Source organism: Cyprinus carpio, chromosome A10, assembly GCF_018340385.1.
Source record: "Cyprinus carpio isolate SPL01 chromosome A10, ASM1834038v1, whole genome shotgun sequence".
NCBI classification, from domain to species: Eukaryota; Metazoa; Chordata; class Actinopteri; order Cypriniformes; family Cyprinidae; genus Cyprinus; species Cyprinus carpio.
In genome coordinates, this window is record NC_056581.1 from 3,737,559 (window position 1) to 3,758,563 (window position 21,005).

At 35.5% G+C, this 21,005-nt stretch overlaps 1 protein-coding gene across 2 annotated transcripts; it reads right to left on the minus strand.

The window, feature by feature from the left end:
* Window positions 1-623: 623 nt before the first annotated feature.
* On the minus strand, window positions 624-19,767 carry LOC109080208 (protein FAM163B-like). Of its 2 annotated transcripts, none has more exons than XM_042764775.1 (3): window positions 18,913-19,767; window positions 3,344-3,459; window positions 624-1,677 (listed from the first exon to the last, which is right to left on the minus strand). In XM_042764775.1, the coding sequence occupies exons 2-3, from the start codon at window positions 3,434-3,436 to the stop codon at window positions 1,237-1,239; spliced, it is 534 nt and encodes a 177-aa protein (XP_042620709.1). In that variant the 5' UTR covers window positions 3,437-3,459; window positions 18,913-19,767; the 3' UTR covers window positions 624-1,236. The 2 variants fall into 2 exon arrangements, with proteins under 2 accessions (XP_042620709.1, XP_018950842.1); XM_019095297.2 differs by having other exon boundaries at window positions 18,909-19,765.
* Window positions 19,768-21,005: the final 1,238 nt, after the last annotated feature.

Sequence of the window (21,005 nt, forward strand, 5' to 3'; positions counted from 1 at the left end):
ATAGAGACAGCGTGAGATTTAAAGGGGTCATGGAGAGTGAAAGAAGAGCTAGGGGAAAAATCTGAAATCACAACACAACCACAAGGTGATCACAGAAGTCAAAGTCACCTGCAGGACTGTAGTGTGTGGTTACACACCCAGCGAGAGAAGAATATCACTGTCAAACAGGCTAGAAACAGAACAAATATTCGTGATAATCACTGTGTCATTATTAAAAAGAAGAAAGCTGGTGAATGGCCTCACTTGTTTTGACATCAACAATGCACAGGAAATAGGCTAAATGTCGCCTCTGTAAGCATGAACAGCAGAGAGAGAAAGAGCGAGATAGAAAAACCCTTCTGGCAGAAGATGTTCTGTTCATAGTCCAACAAGCAGCGTTTAGAAAGAGCAAATGTAGCCACTGAAATCAAGAATCCAAGGCCCTTATATCCATCTCACATCTGGGTTTTAAAAATAAAATCAATGGAAATCATTTTAATGCAGCTGAAACAAAAACCTGTACCTTTTTAGATAGGAGAAATGTTAATAAAGAAGAACAAATTATTTAAACATCCAAAACAGAACAAATAATCAAAAAATTAAAAAAACAACTAATAAAAAAAATAACACAAAACAACAACTCATCAAAAAAAAAAATGCTTCTCATCCCATATGTTACCTCATAATCAAACGCTTACATTATCACATTTTGACCCACTTAGGGCTTTCCGTAAGTTGTATTATATGTGTTGGTTTGTTTTCGGTGGCTATATCAGTTATTATTCAGCTAAAATGTCTCGAGCTACATAAACAATAGAAAAGTTTCCATTCATAATGTATATTTAAAAATACAAGATGTCAAAGTTTCCATGTATTGGTGTGTCTTTTGACAAAAATGTAAGGAACTCATAAAAACTTCAGCTTTATTTCCTGAATCCTCTTTCCAATTACCGAAAACACAAAACAAGAGATTCAGGAGTGAAGCAGATGCGCTGAGGGAGGGAGAGAGCCTCCGAATTTTTGCTCTCACCCCATTTTTGCCTTTATAGTTCCCAGTTACGAACAAACACGCTGGGCCGTCGTCCTAAAAGCTCATCACTCTGGGGGTTTACAGAGGACATTTTTGACATTGTTTTTACGCAGGCAAGTGCTACAGCTTTATGAAATGCTGAAATGTGTTTTTTAATGAGAATTGAGTCTGTTGCCTGCGTTGATGCAGTTAGCCGTTAGCATTTAGCATTGTATAAATCTGGCTGGCTACACATCGGTGCTAATGCTGCAGCTTCGTGTGAACATCTCCCTCATGGTGACCGAGCGGCTGAGGTTTAGTTTGTGGTAGTTGGGTAGTGGCATCGGCAGCTGGGTGGGGAATGGGGTGGGCAATGGAGTGGGCAGCCCCAAATCCTGTTGATACATGCTGCGGTAGCTAATTCGTTCACCGCCATTTCGCAGTCCATCTGGCTGCTGCAGGTAAAACGGCAGGTCATAATGTGTACAGGACGGACAGTACGTCTGTGAACGCGTCAGTTTTCGTGTTTGTGGGGGCGTGAAGAGGGCAGGCCCATTGGGGGTGTTTGCCGTTGGGACAGTGGCCGCCAGGATGTTGTGGTTTGAATGCACCGGCGGCAAACGAGACGTGACGGCGAAGTCAGGCTCCTCCTCCTCTGACTCCGACTCCTCCTTCTTACAGCAATAGTACTAGAGGGGTATAAAGAGACACTGTGTCAGCCTAGTATTTTAAATATACATAATAACTTGTCATGCTTTAGTTTGAGGACCAGTTCTCACTATTAACTGAATTTTGCCTCAATAAACTCATATCTTGCTGCTTATTAATATTTAGTAAGATAGTTGTAAAATTTAGGAATGGGGCAGGATTAAAGGATCTAAAATATGGTCATGCAGAATAAGGTATTGATATGTGCTTTCTAAATACAAATATTAAAAACAGCCAAATATAAAACAGCCAATATTATAGAAGTATGCATGCTAATAAACAACTAGTTAATAGTGAGAATTGGTCCTTAAAATAAAGTTACCAAATAACTTAGAATATATATCAAATTGAAAGGCATTAATGGGATAGTTCCCCCAGAAATTCTGCCAAAGTTTAGGACCCCACTGATTTCCACTGTATGAGCAAAAATTGTTTCGTCAAAATATCTCATTTTTATGTGTGAGGAAATGATAAGCAAAATCAATTTTTTTCATATAATTTAAAATTAATTTTTTTTTTTTTTTCAAATATAACTTTATTTATTACTTCTCAAGTAATTATTATTCAGAAGTATTCATAATGTGGTTGTAGCACATATGCCTTTTTGTATGTTTGTAAATGCATTAAAAAGTCCAATAACAATGTGCTGACAGCATCTAAAATCTAATAATTTTTCCGAATTAACAACTTACAAGTGTTTACAAATCCTTTTGATGTTCATAGAATTGTGAATACTTATTTTGCTGTATTTATAATTATGAAATTGACCGGCAACACATTTATGCACACACACATTTTACATTATAAGTTTCATTCTATTCTGTATGTTTTCTAAAAGAGAAATCAGATCAAAAATACAGTATAAACAGTCAAATATTACTATGATTTAAAATAATTTCACCATCATAACACAATTCAAAACACAATATACTCCTCAGATAAAATCATAATCAAAATCATCATTACTCCTTAATTAATAATAACATTACCCATCATCAATCATTCTAATATGCTGATCTGCTGCTCAAGAAAAGCATTTATTAATATTATCATTGCTGAAAACAGATAATTGTAAAAAGAAAAAAGAAAGATCGAAAGAACAGCATTTATTTGAAATAGAACTTTTAAACTTTACTGTCAATTTACAGATCAATATGTGTCCTTGCTGAATAAAAGTATATATATATATTTTAATTACTTTTTCCAGTAGTGCATTTCGTACTTGATGTAACTGAATTAAACTACAAAGAGTGAAAATGCTTGCACAAAGTTCCATCTGAATTTCAATTAAACATACATTTGGTCAATATTTTCCACTATGAGATTATGTCTGAAGATGCAAATTGGTCATCTGACATTTCTGTCAATTTTAGTGCAAACCAGTTGTCACAGTGTCAAATCAAACATGTAAAATCTAACAAACCATCTGAAAAACATGATGCACCCTGACTTTTCAGTTCTGATGTGACGTGTTAGTGTTTGTGACAAGCAGTCACTTCCTTTACAGAAAACATGAGATCTAACAGCAACTACAGAAAAACAAGAGCACGTCACTACTTACTAAAAGAAGAGAAGGTACTAAAACACAGCGTTATACCTGTAAGACAAATATGACAGTACTCCAACAGAGAAAAGCACACTGCTCACCTGCAGCCTACAGTAACACAGTACAGCGATTATGCACAGTAAGATTACTGTAGCTAGAATTCCTCCTGTGATTACCACTGTCCCGGCTGTCATTCGAAAGGCTCTCCATCAACACCCTAAAAAACAAAAGCAAAGAGAGAAAAGCATTAGTTTAACAAGAAACGTCTATATAAAAATGGTTTATGATCAAAGGTAACCCTCCATACGACCACGGTGTGTGCGACTGAACTCCATTAGCTTCAATCAAATGTGCCGGAAGAATTTTATGGACATTTCAGCATGATAAATGTTTCCGTGCACCTATGATTTGAATTCCAAAATCCTCACTGCACAGGGATGCATGTGAATGGGCAGAACAAATGGGAGTAAAAGAGAGACTAAACTCCCCATAGTAGCACTAATGAAGGTCAGAAGAAGGGGAAATGATGGAGAGATAACCTTGGACCAAGATGATTGATAAAAAACGTCAACAATCGATACAGAAGGTCAATAAACAAAGATGTGGATGATAAAGAAGAAAATTATATTTTAAATTAATCTAGTCGTCATTTGGCACAGTAAATAGAAAACACTTCAATGTACAGCAAACTTTACAGTTTCATTCATATCTGAACATTTGTACAGAGACGTTTGTTCATATATCATTCGCCTGGTTTATATATCATTTTATTGCTAAAAACATGGTGAAAGTTTTTTTGTCTGTTGGCAGTATTTTCTGATTTATGAATGATAAAAGGAACAATCCAAAATTCCTACTGTAAAAACATTTAATATGTCATATAAAAATAAATATTTTAAACCTGGCTTTATCCAATATTCAGATTTATGTTTTAAGAAAATGTATGCAAATTATTGCAGATTTAATTAGATGTTTTGCCTATTTTGATTCTTTGCATATTTAAATGTAACATTTCAGAAAACAACTATCTTAATGCACTGTAACTAATCAGCTGGGGAGGTATGGTGATATCTGTTAGTTAAAATATTTATATCACATTTACTTAATTTTACATTAGAGCACTTTCACTCTATTCTGAGTGATTTCTACAGAGAAATCAGATTCACTATAACAGCAAATACACACACAAATCAGTTTGCATATTCTACTGTAGGGTGCTTCAGGAGAAACTCAGGGTAAAACATCTTGTTCAAAGCAATAGTGATGCAAGAGCAGCATTGTGATCACAATGACACTCCTGCTACTTCAGGTTCAATCTGTAATATCTGTTTTAGCAGCCTCCTTAATATTACTCTACTACCAACCAGGAGAGACAGATCATAACACAAAGAGGCTGACGTCTTCACTCAGAGCAAGCATGAGCACCATTCAGGAATGAAATGACAATTGCTTTTAAAACACCAGCCAGGATCCACCAGCAGGCATTTGCTTATAGAGCTCCAGACCAGCAGGGGGCCCCGATGAGCTGCAAATGTACTCCAACTGTAGCCTCTTATAAAATGATTGGTAACACTTTACAATACGGTTCCATTAGTTAATATGAAACTGGCTTTGTATTTATATTTAGGGCTCCTTGGCATCATAAAGTTGACTCCACAAGACTTTCCGTTTTTGGAGATGCTCTGACCCAGTATTCGAGCCTTATTTTGGCTCTTTCCAAAGTCACTCAGATCTTTTCTCTTGCCCGTTTTCCCTGCTTCAAACACATGAAATTCAAGAACTGATTGATTTGCTTAATATACCCCTTGAAAGCTGTTATTGTAACAATACAATCAATGCTATTCACTTCACCTGTTAGTGGTTTTAATGTTGTGGCTAATCAGTGTATGGGAAAACAGCTCTACTTGACCTCAGGTCAACCACTCAGTTTATTTAGACGTAATAGAATGAAAGGCAGCTTTTGGGAGAGATTGCTCAATAAATGGCTGGAAACTGGTGAGTTAGATGAGTATTAATAGGTAATGCCCTTTCTGTGGTGCTCGGCAAGGTCTATTGACCCATAAGTCTTAGTCAGATGTCACTGTCCTTTGAGAAATGAAAATTTAGCCTAACACACATGCATTCACATGTTAAAGGGATACTCCACTCCAAAATGAAAATGGTGTCATTAATCACTTACCCCCATGTCATTCCAAACCTGTAAAAGCTTAGTTCGTCTTCGGAACACAATTTAAGATATTTTGTATGAAAACCGGGAGGCCTGTGACTGTCCCATAGACTGCCAAATAAATAACAGTGTCAAGGTCCATAAAAGTATGAAAAGCATCGTCAGAATACTCCATCTGCCATCAGTGATTCAACCGTAACGTTATGCAGCGACGAGAATACTTTTTGTACGCTAAGAAAGCAAAAATAATGGCTTTATTTAACAATTTTTCTCTTCTTTCTCTCCGCATCACCTTAGCACCATTTTGGAGAATATGAGCTGAACGCAAGCAGTGTACACTCTTCTGTGTCAGCAGCGCCATTCATTCATACTGAAGGTTTGAAAAATGATTCATAAGAAAACTCCTCTAACATCTGTAAGGTATAACGCTCAAATAAGACTAGCTGTAATGGTGTGTATATCACGTGTGAAGCGACAAAAGCAAAGTAATCTTGTGTAATGGCAATAAACTGTAATGAGCTTCATCTATCTTCTTTTCTCCATTGGGTGCTCTTTAGACATGGACCTCCATCAAGCTCCTAGTTGAATTTAGCTCCAAGACTATTAAGAAAAGAACAGATTGGAAACATTATGTCCTGAATACTGAAGCAAGGAAACAAAGCGTTAGTTCCTGTACTCTTCTTTAATAATAGGGTCCTGATGAGAAACACACACACATCTCATTTCCTCTTCAACCACCTTGATTTAAAGAATATTTGACTGTCTGTTGCATTCTAGTCTTTCTGTGTTTTATTTTGACAGGCATCTGTCTCAGCCAATCAGATGAGCTGTCCTCGAGTAGTTTGTACCTGCTCTCAAAAATCAAATTAGGCCTTCGTAACCTGATTCGTCTAGTGGCCGAATGCAATCAATCGATCTGGGTTGGAAATGAAACAGTGCTGTTGGTTTTCATTTGATTGCGAAAAAGGCAGCCAGAAGAGAACATCAATAATGCGTCAGAGCTCATTGTTGATATAAGGCTGAGGAGGAGCTAGAAATCAGTTTGTAACCCCTGGGTCAATGACAAGATGCTCATGTTTTTTTGTTTTTTGTGTGTCTGTATACCAATTCAATACATAAAAAATGGAGTTAATTGACTTGAAAATACCTTTATATGATCGCAATGTTTTTAATTTCTAAATTAAAAAGACATTTTGATATTTTCGGGGGGGGGATAAAGTAAACATTTCAGGGTATGCATCTGTCCTGATATCATAAAAAAAAAATCCTAACATAAATAAATAAATTAATAAATAAAATAAATAAATAAATAACAAAATCCATAAAAAAAGAAAGAGAAATTCTTCAAAAGAAAAGCATTTTAAGTAGTTTGGGACAGTCTTTGATTATTATTATTTTTTAAGTGTTCAGTCATTTAATATTTTAAATTAAGAACGCACATGAACGCTCATGTGGTGCGACCAACATGCAGAAAATAGCAGGAAATGAAGATGACCCCCTGCAGACCCTCATGACTGTACGTCAAGGACAATAATCTTTAAAATAATTTAAATGACAATTTTTTATGACAATACCATATAATTTTATAAAAGATTTGCATTTCAAATAAATGCTGTTCTTTTGAACCTGAATTTTTTTTAAACTCTGATTCCACAACAATGTGAAGCAGCACAACTGTTTTCAACAATGGTAATAATAATAAATGTTTCTTGAGCAGTAAATCAGCATATTAGAATGATTTCTGAATTATCATGTGACACTGAAGACTGGAGTAATGATGCTGAAAATTCAGCTTTACATCACAGGAATAAATTACATTTTACAATATATTACAATAGAAAACAGTTATTTTTAAACTGTAATAATATTTCAAAATATTACTGTTTTTCTGTAAAAGAGACTTACTTCAAAAAACATTATGACCCCAAATGTTTAAACTGTAGTGTATCAATAAATAATTTATACATAAATATAATTATGAATATATATTTAACTAATTATATAAAATTATGATTAACACACATGATTTTGAGATGCTTGATATGTTTTTTTTTTAATAAAATTTAAAAAAAAAATCAACTAGATCTTTTTATTTTCTTTATTGTAGACACTCTTATTTGTCATTGACCCTGATACTGACGGCCATGTTTATGACCTTTTATCCTATGAAGATCAGTAATACTGGGACCAATGAATAAAAAGTGTTTTTTTTTTTTTTACATGTGCAGAGACTCAAGCGTGTAACCTACGCAAAACCCAGCATTTACGCACACAGCGCTCATGTGCACACGTAGCTATAATTCAATGAAGTCAAACATCCATTAGCATGCTGCAGTCTACCTCACAATCCTCCCATGGGGATCACTAAATTAGATCACAGTATGAAGAATATGTTGCCATATCACAACATATTCATCATGTGAGGCTTTAATTACAGGATGTGTGCAAACACACACTCAAAACACAGATACACACAGCCGATCACAGACAGATCCTTGTACGCAACAGTCAAAGTTTTAACTCAAAGTACAATTTTTAGATAAAAGCATTTAAAATATTTATCTTGAAAATATTTAAGAAACTGTAACATATCAGAATCTCATGTATCAGAATCACACAGGTTTAATCATTCATATTTAATGTCCCATAAACACATTCGCTCTGAGATCAATCAAAAAAAAAAAAAAAAAAAAAAAAAAAAAAAAAAAAAAATATAGATATATGTATATATATATATATATAGATATATATATATATATATATATATATATATATATATATATATATATATATATATATATATGACTGCAAAATCAGTGACACCATTCAGTGTGTGACATATAATATACTTAAAAATATATTGCATATTTATTAGTGTTTTTCAAAGTGTTGTATTTGTACTGATACCAGACTAATCATTCCCTTGTTATGAAAAATCATATCTCTTTAAGATCCCCTTCAAAAAATCCAAAGAAATGAATTCCTAATTTTTTAGTCAATAGATTATGGAAAATAAACAGTTTCACATGATTATGTTGTATATAAAATATTTTGAGGTAGAATTTCCACCAGAAATGTATCATGTATATTAGCATATTATGACCTTCATTGTTCAATAGTTGTCATTCAAGTCTTTTATTTTCTCATTGTGATGAATAAAAGCATTCGTAAGGATTTTATTTTCTGTTCTAATCTAAAGGTCATTTTACCTCTTTCATTCCCTCCTGAAAATGAAGTACACTTCAGCATACTGTACTTTTAAAAACAGTATTTATTACAAAATAATATACTTTAAAAGAATCTACGTTGTGAATGGATAGTAATGTTTAATTGCATGTAAATTACAATCAATTATCATTTAAATTGATATTAAATGCAGTTATCAAAAAATCTTTACATCTTTTTAATTACATCTTTTATGTAATTAAATAATTACTTTAATATTATATTTTCTGAAAGTACAGATTCTTTTGAAACACTAAACAATAATGTTTCATGTGTTAACATAAGTTAAGTACATTAGGCAACACTTAATTAACAATGAAAAATATTTATATGCATTTATTATGCTTAGCTAATGTTAATCTCAACATTTACTAAACACTTTTTAAACAAAAAAGTTGTATCTGTTAATATTAGTTAATGCACTGTGAACTAACATGAATATTCTTTTTTTAAAGTAACATTAACAAAGTTATTTGTATTTGCTTATATTAAGTATTACTGATTTTTAAAAAAAAAAATATACAAGATTTAAAGTTCACATTCAATCAATTAAGCAATTAATCAATTAACTTCGATTAAGCACACTCCTTTTTCACAAGGATGTGCTTTTACTATTTTCCTTGTTTACCGTCTTACTTTCTTGCAAGCAACTTTATGAAATCACTTTCCTGTGACACTGCAGTATTTTCAAGTGGAGGTCAAAGGTGCATTGAAGCCCTGGTGTGAAATGTGTGAAAGGGACTTAACAACTCCTGACAGAAGTTTGCACATTTCTCTGTGGTGTGGCATGGGAAATAATGAAAAGGCATTTTCTACTGATGCACAGCAGGGCGCACAGGCAAGTCCATTCATGTGACAGCATAATAACACAACCTGACAGCGCACATGAATGTGGAAACATAAACCTACAAAAAAAGTTGTTCATTTCTGCACACGCGATAAGATTGTGACTCCATCCATTGTGACTCGATACAGCATCAAGTACACTTCCAGAAGAATACATCTGGATTGCATGCACAAAGAGCTTTGAATATGGATGTGCCACCCTGCTGACAAGACCACCTTAGACCTGCATACATTTCCATGCTCTCACACTCTGAAACATTCAAATTAATGCCTGTTTGGTGCTGAAACTTCTCATGCTGTGAAACAGTGAAAGCATAGCTGGGCTAGTTAAGAGGTGTGATGTGACACTGGCACCAACATCCAAAATATATAAATAAATAAAAATAATAATAAATAATAATTCTGTAGGCCACATTATATAATATAACCACAAAGCTGAGTAATGCAGGCAGACGATAACATGATTCTACTTCAGATCTGTATGTACATATTGTCCAAATCAGAAATTGCTGCTTATCTGTGAACCACCACAACTTAATATGACTTTGATATAACCTTGTTTCAGAGGTTTTCTAAAAACCCCATTGTCGTATTTGACATATAGCCCACATTATTTGGTTGTAGGTTATTAGAAATGAATTGTCTGTTCCTGTTAACTTTTGTTGTGTTGCATCAAATTTTTTTAGCTTGCTATACCAGTATATTGCATTATGTTAACATATACAGGTGCATCTCAATAAATTAGTATGTCATGGAAAAGTTCATTTATTTCAGTAATTCAACTCAAATTGTGAAACTCATGTATTAAAGGGGTCATATGATGCGATTTCAATTTTTCCTTTCTATTTGTAGTGTTACATGCTCTTTGTGCATGAAGAAGGTCTGTAAAGTTGCAAAGACTAAAGTCTCAAATCCAAAGAGATATTCTTTATAAAAGTTAAGACTCTGCCACACCCCTCTAAAACGGCTCATTCAGATTCAGATTTGCATAATGTCGCTCAAATGTTCACGCAAAGAAAGGAGGCGTGGTTTCAGTAACCGCAGTTAGTGTTGAATCACCAATGTCAGACAGATGCTGTGTGTATCTAGGCGAAAGCAAAAGCACTTTATTTGGCCTTCCAAAAGTAGATGTATTTAAGAAGCTTAAAGATTACTTACAACAGAACAGCAACGCATTTTATGGACGACCGTTTCGTGAACCTAGGAGAGGAGGTAATTCTGACTTTGCTACGACAGTCTGGCGCTTCTGAATCAGCTACTGTATGTATGTTTTGGTATTAGTTTAAGTATTTGCTACTGACTGTTCAAATGCGGAGTTTGGCGCGCCTTGTGTGTGTGTGTGTGTGTGTGTGTGTGTGTGTGTGTGTGTGTGTGTGTGTGTGTGTGTGTGTGTGTGTGTGTGTGTGTGTGTGCACCCTTCCTCCAGACTCTAGGACCTTGGTTTCCAAATGAAATACGAAACTTGCTCTCATCTGAAAAGAGGACTTTGGACCACTGGGTCTTCTTCTTCTCCTTAGCCCAGGTAAGACGCCTCTGACGTTGTCTGTGGTTCAGGAGTGGCTTAAGAAGAGGAATACGACAACTGTAGCCAAATTCCTTGACACGTCTGTGTGTGGTGGCTCTTGATGCCTTGACCCCAGCCTCAGTCCATTCTTTGTGAAGTTCACTCAAATTCTTGAATCGATTTTGCTTGACAATCCTCATAAGGCTGCGGTTCTCTCGGTTGGTTGTGCATCTTTTTCTTCCATACTTTTTGTTCCACTCAACTTTCTGTTAACATGCTTGGATACAGCACTCTGTGAACAGCCAGCTTCTTTGGCAATGGATGTTTGTGGCTTACCCTCCTTGTGAAGGGTGTCAGTGATTGTCTTCTGGACAACTGTCAGGTCAGCAGTCTTCTCCATGATGTAGCCTAGTGAACCAAACTGAGAGAACATTTTGAAGGCTCAGGAAACCTTTGCAGGTGTTTTGAGTTTATTAGCTGATTAGCATGTCACCATATTCTGATTTGTTGAGATAATGAATTGGTGGGTGTTTGTTAAATGTGAGCCAAAATCATCACAATTAAAAGAACCAAAGACTTAAACTACTTCAGTCTGTGTGCATTTAATTTTATTTAATACACAAGTTTCACAATTTGAGTTGAATTACTGAAATAAATGAACTTTTCCACGACATTCTAATATATTGAGATGCACCTGTATGTATGTATGTGTGTGTGTGTGTGTGTGTGTATATATATATATATATATATATATATATATATATATATATATATATATATATATATATAGAAGCAGAAGTATGTGAAACAGCAACTACAGAGAGACATTTTGCATAAAAAACAACAATAGAGAGCAACGTTTCCATTAAATGTGTTTTCTAATTTTTGCAATGGAATATAATTGTTCATTAAACTGTCTGAAATCTTACCAAACACTACATACAATAGAACACATCAACGACACTAACAAAGGGTTTGCCAACACATTAAATTGAAAGATTAATTGGATTTTTTATCAGTCATGTCAGCCTTAAAAGGAAGACAAACTATTTTACCCTTGACCAAGCCTGTGTGTAAATAACTAAAAGGCACAAGCTGCTTTAAAATGTGCAGTAAGTGCAATAAAACTCCCGAAGAGCGGATATAGTGTAACTTAAAAGTTTTGCACATTCTGCAGTCAAAATTAAATTTCTTTAATTTAAAAGAGATAAAACGATGAAGAAACCTTATAGGGTGATTAAATCCATGTTCAGACAAGCACAACACACTTAGCCTGAAGAGTAAAAAAAAATATAGAGCCTGAAGAACAATTTTATATAGACCAAAAGAATTAAATAGCCTATAATGACTTAAAGTTGTCTCATGTTACAGTGCTAATAAAGTCTTGAAACTATCATACATCAACAAGCAAAAAAAAAAAAAAAAATGCTAACAGTAAACAAACAAGCTAAAGTTACCAGGCATATCATTATCAGTTCTCTTAGAGGGACGTTTGGTTTAGGACTAAATGTGGCATTTTTCATGCCACATTAATTCCATGACTAAGTCTTCATACGCTGACTATGAAGAATAAAAAGCCTATTCTTATTTCTAAGTCACACATCAAACTCAGTAAAAGCACTTCAAGATGAATAATATGAAACATGGCAGTGCCATATGCACCCGGCATAATCTTTCTATTTGTGGTTCATGACAAATAAAGTGTTACCCTTGGCAACCCCACGGCGACTGCACAGGCCTATTTGAGTGATCCATAGTGTGTGTGTGTGTAGTTGTGTGTTGAGGGATGAAGCATGCAGGTATGCCATTAGATAATTCATTCCCACATTAATGAAGGGCCATGAACCCAGGTTATTTCCACATGAGTCTATAAAGGACTGATGTTAAACCCGCACTTATCAGAATATATGATGGCAGGGAAATGTATTCCTTTACCAAAGTACACAAACACTGCTTTTTCCTAATGTGCAGAATATCTCTGGTATCCCAAACACATGCATACAGGAAGTAAACTGACTGCAATGGACAGCTTGGATTTGAATTGCATTGAATATGCAGAAATGCATACCTCAGATAAACAAAGCTAAAGTGGGTGCATTCGAATGTCAATGTGGACTGATTTACAGTTTCATATGGGCCTGCTGGTTTACTCGAGCAGTCTGATACATTAGGATGATCTTTCATGATGCAAAGTTTGCAGTCGGGAAAGGGAGGGTGTAAAATGCAAACAGGAAGTGCCTGAGGACAAACTAGAAAAAAAATCATTAAACAGACGGATTTTCTTCTCCATTGTTTGCCCATATGGATGTTTGAGATTAGCTATATTATTAGCTATATTTCCTGTATAATTCAATTTAATTTTTTTTGTTTTGTGCGAGTAAACCACTCACGTTTTCTTGTAAAATGTAAAAATGTATGTATTCTGAATATTATAGCAAAGCACTGATTTAAAAGTTGTGTTTCTGTCATTCCACAAGAAATTTGCTTTTCGGTATCATATATATATATATATATATATATATATATATATATATATATATATATATATATATATATATATATATATAAATTGTAAATATATATTGTGGTAGTATTGCAAATAATCTTAAAAATAGTCACAATTCTGATTACATTTGCAACGATTACACAGTCACTTAAAAAGTGGATTACAGCATAATATTAATATTTAAGTTGTATCAAAGGTTATAATTTGCAGTGTGTTTGTAGCTAGAAAGATTTACTCAATGTGACACTACACTACGCAGTTCTACACTTCACATAAATCGTCTCATTACAGCCAATGAAGTGTAGACATGATGTAAATAAGACATTTAATGCTTCATTGATTTTAAAAGAAGCTTTTGCAAAAAAAATTTACGATAATATATAGTGCCAATTTTCAGAGAGCCAAATTTAAATGAGGGAATGAATAATCCATGTGAGAGACACTGATGAATTTGCTATGACTAACATAGTGGTAAACAAAAACAGTTTGGTGTCTCGAGACTTTGAACAAGAAACATGGATCCAACAGTTTGGTGTTCGCTATTTTTGATCAAAATAATTAGTAACCAAAGTTGTTTTATTTCTGCTGTATAATAAAGTGCCCTGTGGAGCAGTTAGTGCAATCTACATAAAGACATGCAGAAATGTCTATTCATCAACGTTAATAATCGCAATTAATCGAAAATGATGATTTGTCATAATCATGCAGCTCTAATATATGGTAGGCCTATTTAGTATCACTTCGGCACAAATAACAGGTAGTCAGTCCATCCAGGTCATCATGACCTATACCTTCTAAAGACATGAAATCTTTCAAGGGCACTCACAGTGGCATCTTGTCACCATGGAAACGGCAAACAGGTATGCTGCTTGAGCATGTCTCACCAACACAACACAGTGATTCATGCTCATACAAATCAATGGTGAAAAAGGCTTCTGCTGTAAATTGCAGGTGTTCTGCATTGGGGTTCATCCATTGGTGACCCGTGTCCTTCAGGCATAATTACTGTCTATATATCTTCAGCTCAAGCTTAAAGTTACATTAATTAGATACTGCAAAGTATAAATTCATGGCATAAAAATAAATGTTTGCATTAGATTTACTCATGGAACAGTGATGGTCACTTCTATCATGCAAGGACTGAGAGTTACACTGATTTACATTTAACTTTTTATGGATTTTTTTTTTCTTGATTGTGGTATCAACTATTTCATAAATAACACTTGACAGCAAAATGAATTGTATGGTTGTTTTACAAGTGAGTCAGGTGATTTCATCCTTTCTAAGTGGGTAGTTCTTGACCAGAATAAGTCAATATAATGACAAGAAAATTATGCCAACAGATATGAAAATGTCAAATACCTGGATAAGTTGCACTATAAACTGACAAATAATATAAAAAAATTACTATTAAATAATGTTTAATAAAAAAAAATCACATAGCAACTATTTAGAACAACCATAGGTTTTTCAGAACTCCCTGAAGAGAATGTCAATATCCTGTTCATTTCAAACCATCAAATTCTATTTTGTAAGAGCTAAATGTGGAACAGACGATTCATTCGCTGACACTCCAGTCATGTCATATACATATCAGGGTGCCTGAGTCATCTTCTAGCTTAGGAGCACTTCTCATCCCAATGTACTCATCAAAAATATCTATTTATAACTATATTACTTAATAGTTCAGGTGTTTGACTATAAATGATTCTCATATAAGATACATCAATGATGATACATGAATCAAAATGAATTCATGCACAAGCTAAATTTTGTAATTTTTATTTTGTTTAAAAATGCAGATGAATGTCTGACTTTTGCATTGCATCTTGCTAATTTTTAGCCTCTCACAACAAATTTTCCGGCTTTACATGGTAGGAGGCGCTATTACACATCTTCTGCAAGTTTACTGAATGTCTGGATCAAAACGCAGCTGAAGAAGAAGCAGAAGCAAGCTATTGCATATGTAAGCAGATGCATTTTTTAAATAAAGTGATGATCAAACATTAAATTATGTTTTATTAACAATGTTCGGGGGGGCGGGGGGGGGGGGGGTAGTTCAGATAATCTATCAGTTCAGCACAGGTGGATCTCGTCTAGATAATCAACTTAACTAGCACAATATATCTGTCCAACAGCAGTTTTCCAGCATCCCTCCTCCACCCCAATTCCTCACTCTTAACTATTCTCGTCCCAGACTAGGGATGGGGGAGTTCTCTGGATTCGGGATATATTCGGGGCTCGGAGCCCTCCATCAGGAAAGCACGCAAAATATGCTTACTATTTGCTCAATCTGATTATATGTAATTGGATTGAAAGAGCATATAAATCAAAACTGCCTAATGTTACCCAATGAAGTGTTGACCCAAAAAGTGGTGTAGGACTGTGTAACATCTGGGGGTCTGCTCCATCTATGTTTTGATCATCATTCTGAATCCAATCCAGGGTAGTCTTTGACAAAAAAAAAAAAAAAAAGCGATTTTCTCATCTTCTTGTTCAAAATGTTGCTTTTTTTTTTAAATGAAAGATACACACATTCCAGTTTTGATAAAGAATGCATGAAGCTATATTTATTTATTTTTTAAAGTAGAGGCTCTGTTCTTTCTTTTGACATATTGCATGTTCAGACATTCTGGAGGCCATGAAGGTTTTGTGAAAATTATCAAAAATCAGAAATATTGGCAGTGGCTAGTAACTTAAAAAAAAAAAGATTTATAAAGAAAAAAGGACTTGTCCTCAGTTTAACCGGAACAACAGGCGGTTCAACTCTCTCGGGCCTCAGGGGCGACTGACTGTGTGTGCATTAGAGGTCCGGAGTGAGCATATGACTGAGTCAGTTTCTTGTAGCTGCTATGTACACAACCTCCAGCCTTCTTCCATCACCACAAAGAGGATAAAAGTGTTTACAGGACTTACATAAAAACACTCTTTTGTGAGATAACATAGTGTGTGTTTAGAGTTATTCCTGCAGGGCGCCTGAGTACAGCTCCAGCCTCTTTTCCACTTTGCTTCCTACCCTAATCTTTTTATATCTCTGCCTGTCCAGTTGGCAAGAGGCCACTCCGTACCCAGAGCCATTCCACCATTATGTGCTTCAAAAGTTATTCTGCTGCTGTCTCACATTCAACATCCCTATATGTACATGGCCCCTCCTTGGAGAAGATCCTTCTGAGAAACCTTCTCCACACCAAAGGATGTGAGAAATAATCCATTTTGTTAATGATTTGGGACTTTTCCAATTCAGCTTAAGCAGGTTTGGGGGATGTGTGAGCAAGCTTCCATCTTCTATTAAAAACAATCTTTGTAACATCTAACATATTTATATTCTGCAAGGCATTGGCCAGCATGTTCTCCCAGGAGTGTCGTAAGCCCATGCTGGTGTCTGCGGTCACAGGAAGTGACATGGCCTTATGGCAAGAGACATAGCAACCGGTGTGGGGGAGGAGAGCAGGCACAGTGAAGGACATAAATGGAAGAGTAGCGAGGAGATGTAGTGTGAAAGGCAGCCTGGAGGTTCTGGCAGAAAAGAGTTACAAGAATGATGCTCCAAATATCCAAATCATTAAACTTCTCTGCACACAAGCCGTATGGTCAGAATAACGTAGTCCATTTAAATGTAAAAGGTGCTTCAAAAACATTGCATGACTTTAACATATTTCAATACTTTTTGAGGTGATGCAATAAAAAGTCATTGTTACATTCTGTAATTATTCCTAAACCTTGCTGCATGCAGAATACAAATCATTTTAGTGTCTGAAAAGCACATTCATATTATATTATAAAAAAAAACATTATTTTCAGGTAACCTAAAAAAAAAAAGTGCTTTATGTGTTAACATCATTGAAAAGTATAAATGAAAAATCTAAATTCTATCAACATTTAATCACCATTATGTCGTTCCAAAACTGTATGGCTTTCTTTCATGTTTGGAACAGGAAGAAGATATTCTGAGGAATGTTTCAACTTCATGCAATGGAAGCCAATGGGGTCCAAAAATAATAATAAAAAAATGTTTCTGATTATTTTCTTTTGTATTCCAGAGAAGAATGTCAAACCCACAGTAAAAAAAAAAGTTGACAAGAAAGGTTTACAAGAAAATATAATTTTAGTATTTCTATTCTAAAATTTCACGTTTAATTCAATTTAAATCCAGCACCAATTTTTTTCAGCAATTTTTTTCAGTGATATTCAATAAAAATTTAAATCCAGCACCAATTTTTTTCAGTGCGGGTTTATAACGGCATGAGAACAACAATATTCATTTGACAGGTTTATGAGAAAATTTGATTTAATATGACTTAACAAACTTGACTACATTTGGTTACACCACTCAAGTCCAACGCTACAGCAGAAAAGCTGTGTTTGAAAGTGATTTGGTTAAAAGAAGGTCTGCATATGTGACACTGGCTTATTCCTTCTGTGAAGAGGACACTTTGGAATAGACATGCTATGTCTCTATGTGTCACTGGAATGGGGCATCTTGCGATTAATATGTGTGTGACAGAGACACAGAGATGTGACGGGGGAGGGCCATGGATGGAGGAACGGTCATGGCTGGGGGTGGAGAGAATTCTTTAACATTATTATGCTGGAAATGCCCATCCCCCTTTATGCCCCATCTCGTAAATGTCATGGGGGAAAAATCTCTTTGCACCTTTCAAGGGGTCATGGGAAATCACATCCACCAATCAGGAGGAGTGTAGACTGCCATATCTGCTTGACTGCACGTGACACGCCGGGTTCAATGCCTCTTAATGTTTGAGGTACCATAAGAAGTGCACAGGTTGAGAAGGATAGTCTTACTGGTCACACGATCAGAGCCATGATGCAAAATCATGATGCAGTTACAACTCATTGTAGACTGAACAACTACCAAGGGTCTCTTTGGATGAAAATGTGTGAAAATGAGCTTTAATTGAGAATAAATTATTTTTTTTCAATGGTTGGTTTTGCCTGGATTTCAACCTCTCCTAAGGGGTTCATATAAGTTCTATAGAAGTGATGTTTTGGTGAAAAATAAATAAATAAATCAATTAAAGAAAAGAGACAAAACTTCTATAATGAAGCAGTAGTGCAAAGGATCTGTCTAGGATATACTCAATGTATGTAACATCGCCCGATTTGAATTAAATCAAGTTCAGCAGGTCAACTTTCCATAACTTCAGCACCATGGACAGCGAGCGACTTCCTACCAATGGCAGTTGAAGCTATTTGAGGCATAATTTAGTTTCATTAAAAGTGCTAATAATTAAAATGCCAACTAGAGAATGTCTCCGAGCATTATTGACATTAAACGCGAATTAGCAATGATTACTGTTCACACAAATCAATAGAGAACGTTTCTTCACAACAAAAACGATATTGTGCACAAATAAATCGAACTAAATCACAGTAAAGCCCATAAGGAGGTAATCTTACCTACACGATGGTTAGAATTGAACCAGAGCACATCTGCAGAAGTGACGATGCTCGAACGAGACGGGCACGAGCTTTATGAACGAGTTTCAACAGAACTGTTATGGAGTCCGCGGAAGTGACTTTCGGCGTCCTAAAACGACTTAAACGTGAAGCGAATGGGTTTGAGAAACAATAAACGCGGCGTTTCAACAGCCTCACACGACTAAGATGAAGCGATTTCCAGGCGTAATCAAAGTGTTCCTTATTTCATATCCATTTACGCAGAGTTGTCAACATCCTGAACGACTTTTCACAGACGGTTCCTTAAGTGTGAGGAAAAAAGAGAAGCCCCGAGAGCACAATATAGTCATTTAGAAAAGAAAAAAAAACTTGTTCAGGTAACCAAAAGTCCTTTTTAATGGCTAGTCCAATTCAGATCCGCCGTCGTGCTAAGAAATGAGCGTGAAATAGTTCTGCATCGAAGTGGTCCGTGAAATGAACCGCTGTTCCTTTAGGCGTCCTCAACCGGAACATGCTAACCTTCGCAGCTCCAGATCACAACGCGCCTCGAGCTCCATACACACTGGAGATGGCAGGGTCTTCTCTTTGTGCGAGAAATTACTACGGACTGTGAGATCTCAGCGTGCTTGTCCTCAGAGCTCGCGATGCGGGTTTCGCGTTAGGTTTGGCGAGGCGCGTGTTTTCCCGCGAGATAATTGCGGCTGTTTGTCTCGTGCGGCTGAAGCGCGCTGTAAATCTGCCCGCGCGCGCGGAGTGGGACGAGACGGTTTTACAGTTCCGGTCACTGACTGACGACGCGCGGCTATCAGGAACTGTGATGTGAGTTCAGCGAATCCAGAGAAGCGTCATAAATTCATAAGAGCCCCTGGAAGGCGTTAGGATACCGCCTCACTGATTGATCAAGCCGTTAAAATGAACGCTAAACTTTCTGAGGCCACGCTTTACAGTAGCAGTGTTAAGACTGTTGCTTATTTGATCAACGCAAGCATTGTCGCCCAATTTAAATATTATGTGGCGAAACTTGTAATTATGTTAATAATGTTAATAATAAATAGACAATGATTGGGTCAGACTCTAAATTCTGATTGGATGAGCCGCGTTCTAAGATGTTGATGAATGCTGATGGACTTATTAGGGTTCTACCTGCCATTTTTGTCAAAAATGAGTTATTCACATATTCTTATTCTGTGACAAATGTGATTTTTTTTTTAAGTTGGACTTATGTATCAAAGAGACTTGTCCCCATTATCACTATATGGAATGCAAAAACTTTGAAGCTCAATATCTTGAAACTGCTTAGAAAGCAAAGCAGATTGAACTTTATAATTCCAAAGTGACGAAATACCGGTGTTTAATGTGCATGAAAACCCTAAACAATCAAGTCAAGTCACCTTTATTCAAATAGCGCTTTATACAATAGATTGTGTCAAAGCAGCTTTGCAGTGTTAAACAGGAAAATCATGTGCTGATAATGCAAGAGCACAACAGAAAACAGTCAGTTTATCAGTTAAAGTCAGTTCATTGTTGATTCAGTGGTCATCATCCAGATCAGTTCAGTCCTCCTCTAGTGTCTGTGCAGTCAAGTCAACAATGTTGCCAGAAATTGTTAACAGCATACGGTTAAGATGATGAACTGCGGATGAAATGTTTATTTCGATTATTATTGCAAAATTTAGCTATTCATTGAATATTGGTGGCTTTTATTGCCGTTGCTGCCACCTTATTTTTAACGTAAGATTGGTGGCCATTTGTAAAATGAATGCTACGCTTCCGGTGTCTTCACTTTAGTTATTTTTTTGCTGTACAAGAAGTTTGTTATGCTATGGAAGCCCATTTACACCACTGAATAAAAAATAAAATAGGTAATTGCAACTTACTTTTTCTCTCAGAATTGAACTCACAATTCTTTGTTATCTTTGTTATAAAGTCAGAATTGTGTGATATAAAGTCACAATTGATTGTTATAAAGTCAGAAGTGCGGGACATAAACTCGCTGTTCTGACTTTTTTGCAATTCTGACTTTTTTCTTTATTTTTTTCTTATCTTTATATCATGCATTTCTGATTTTATACTAAGATATTGCGTTGTCTTTTTTTT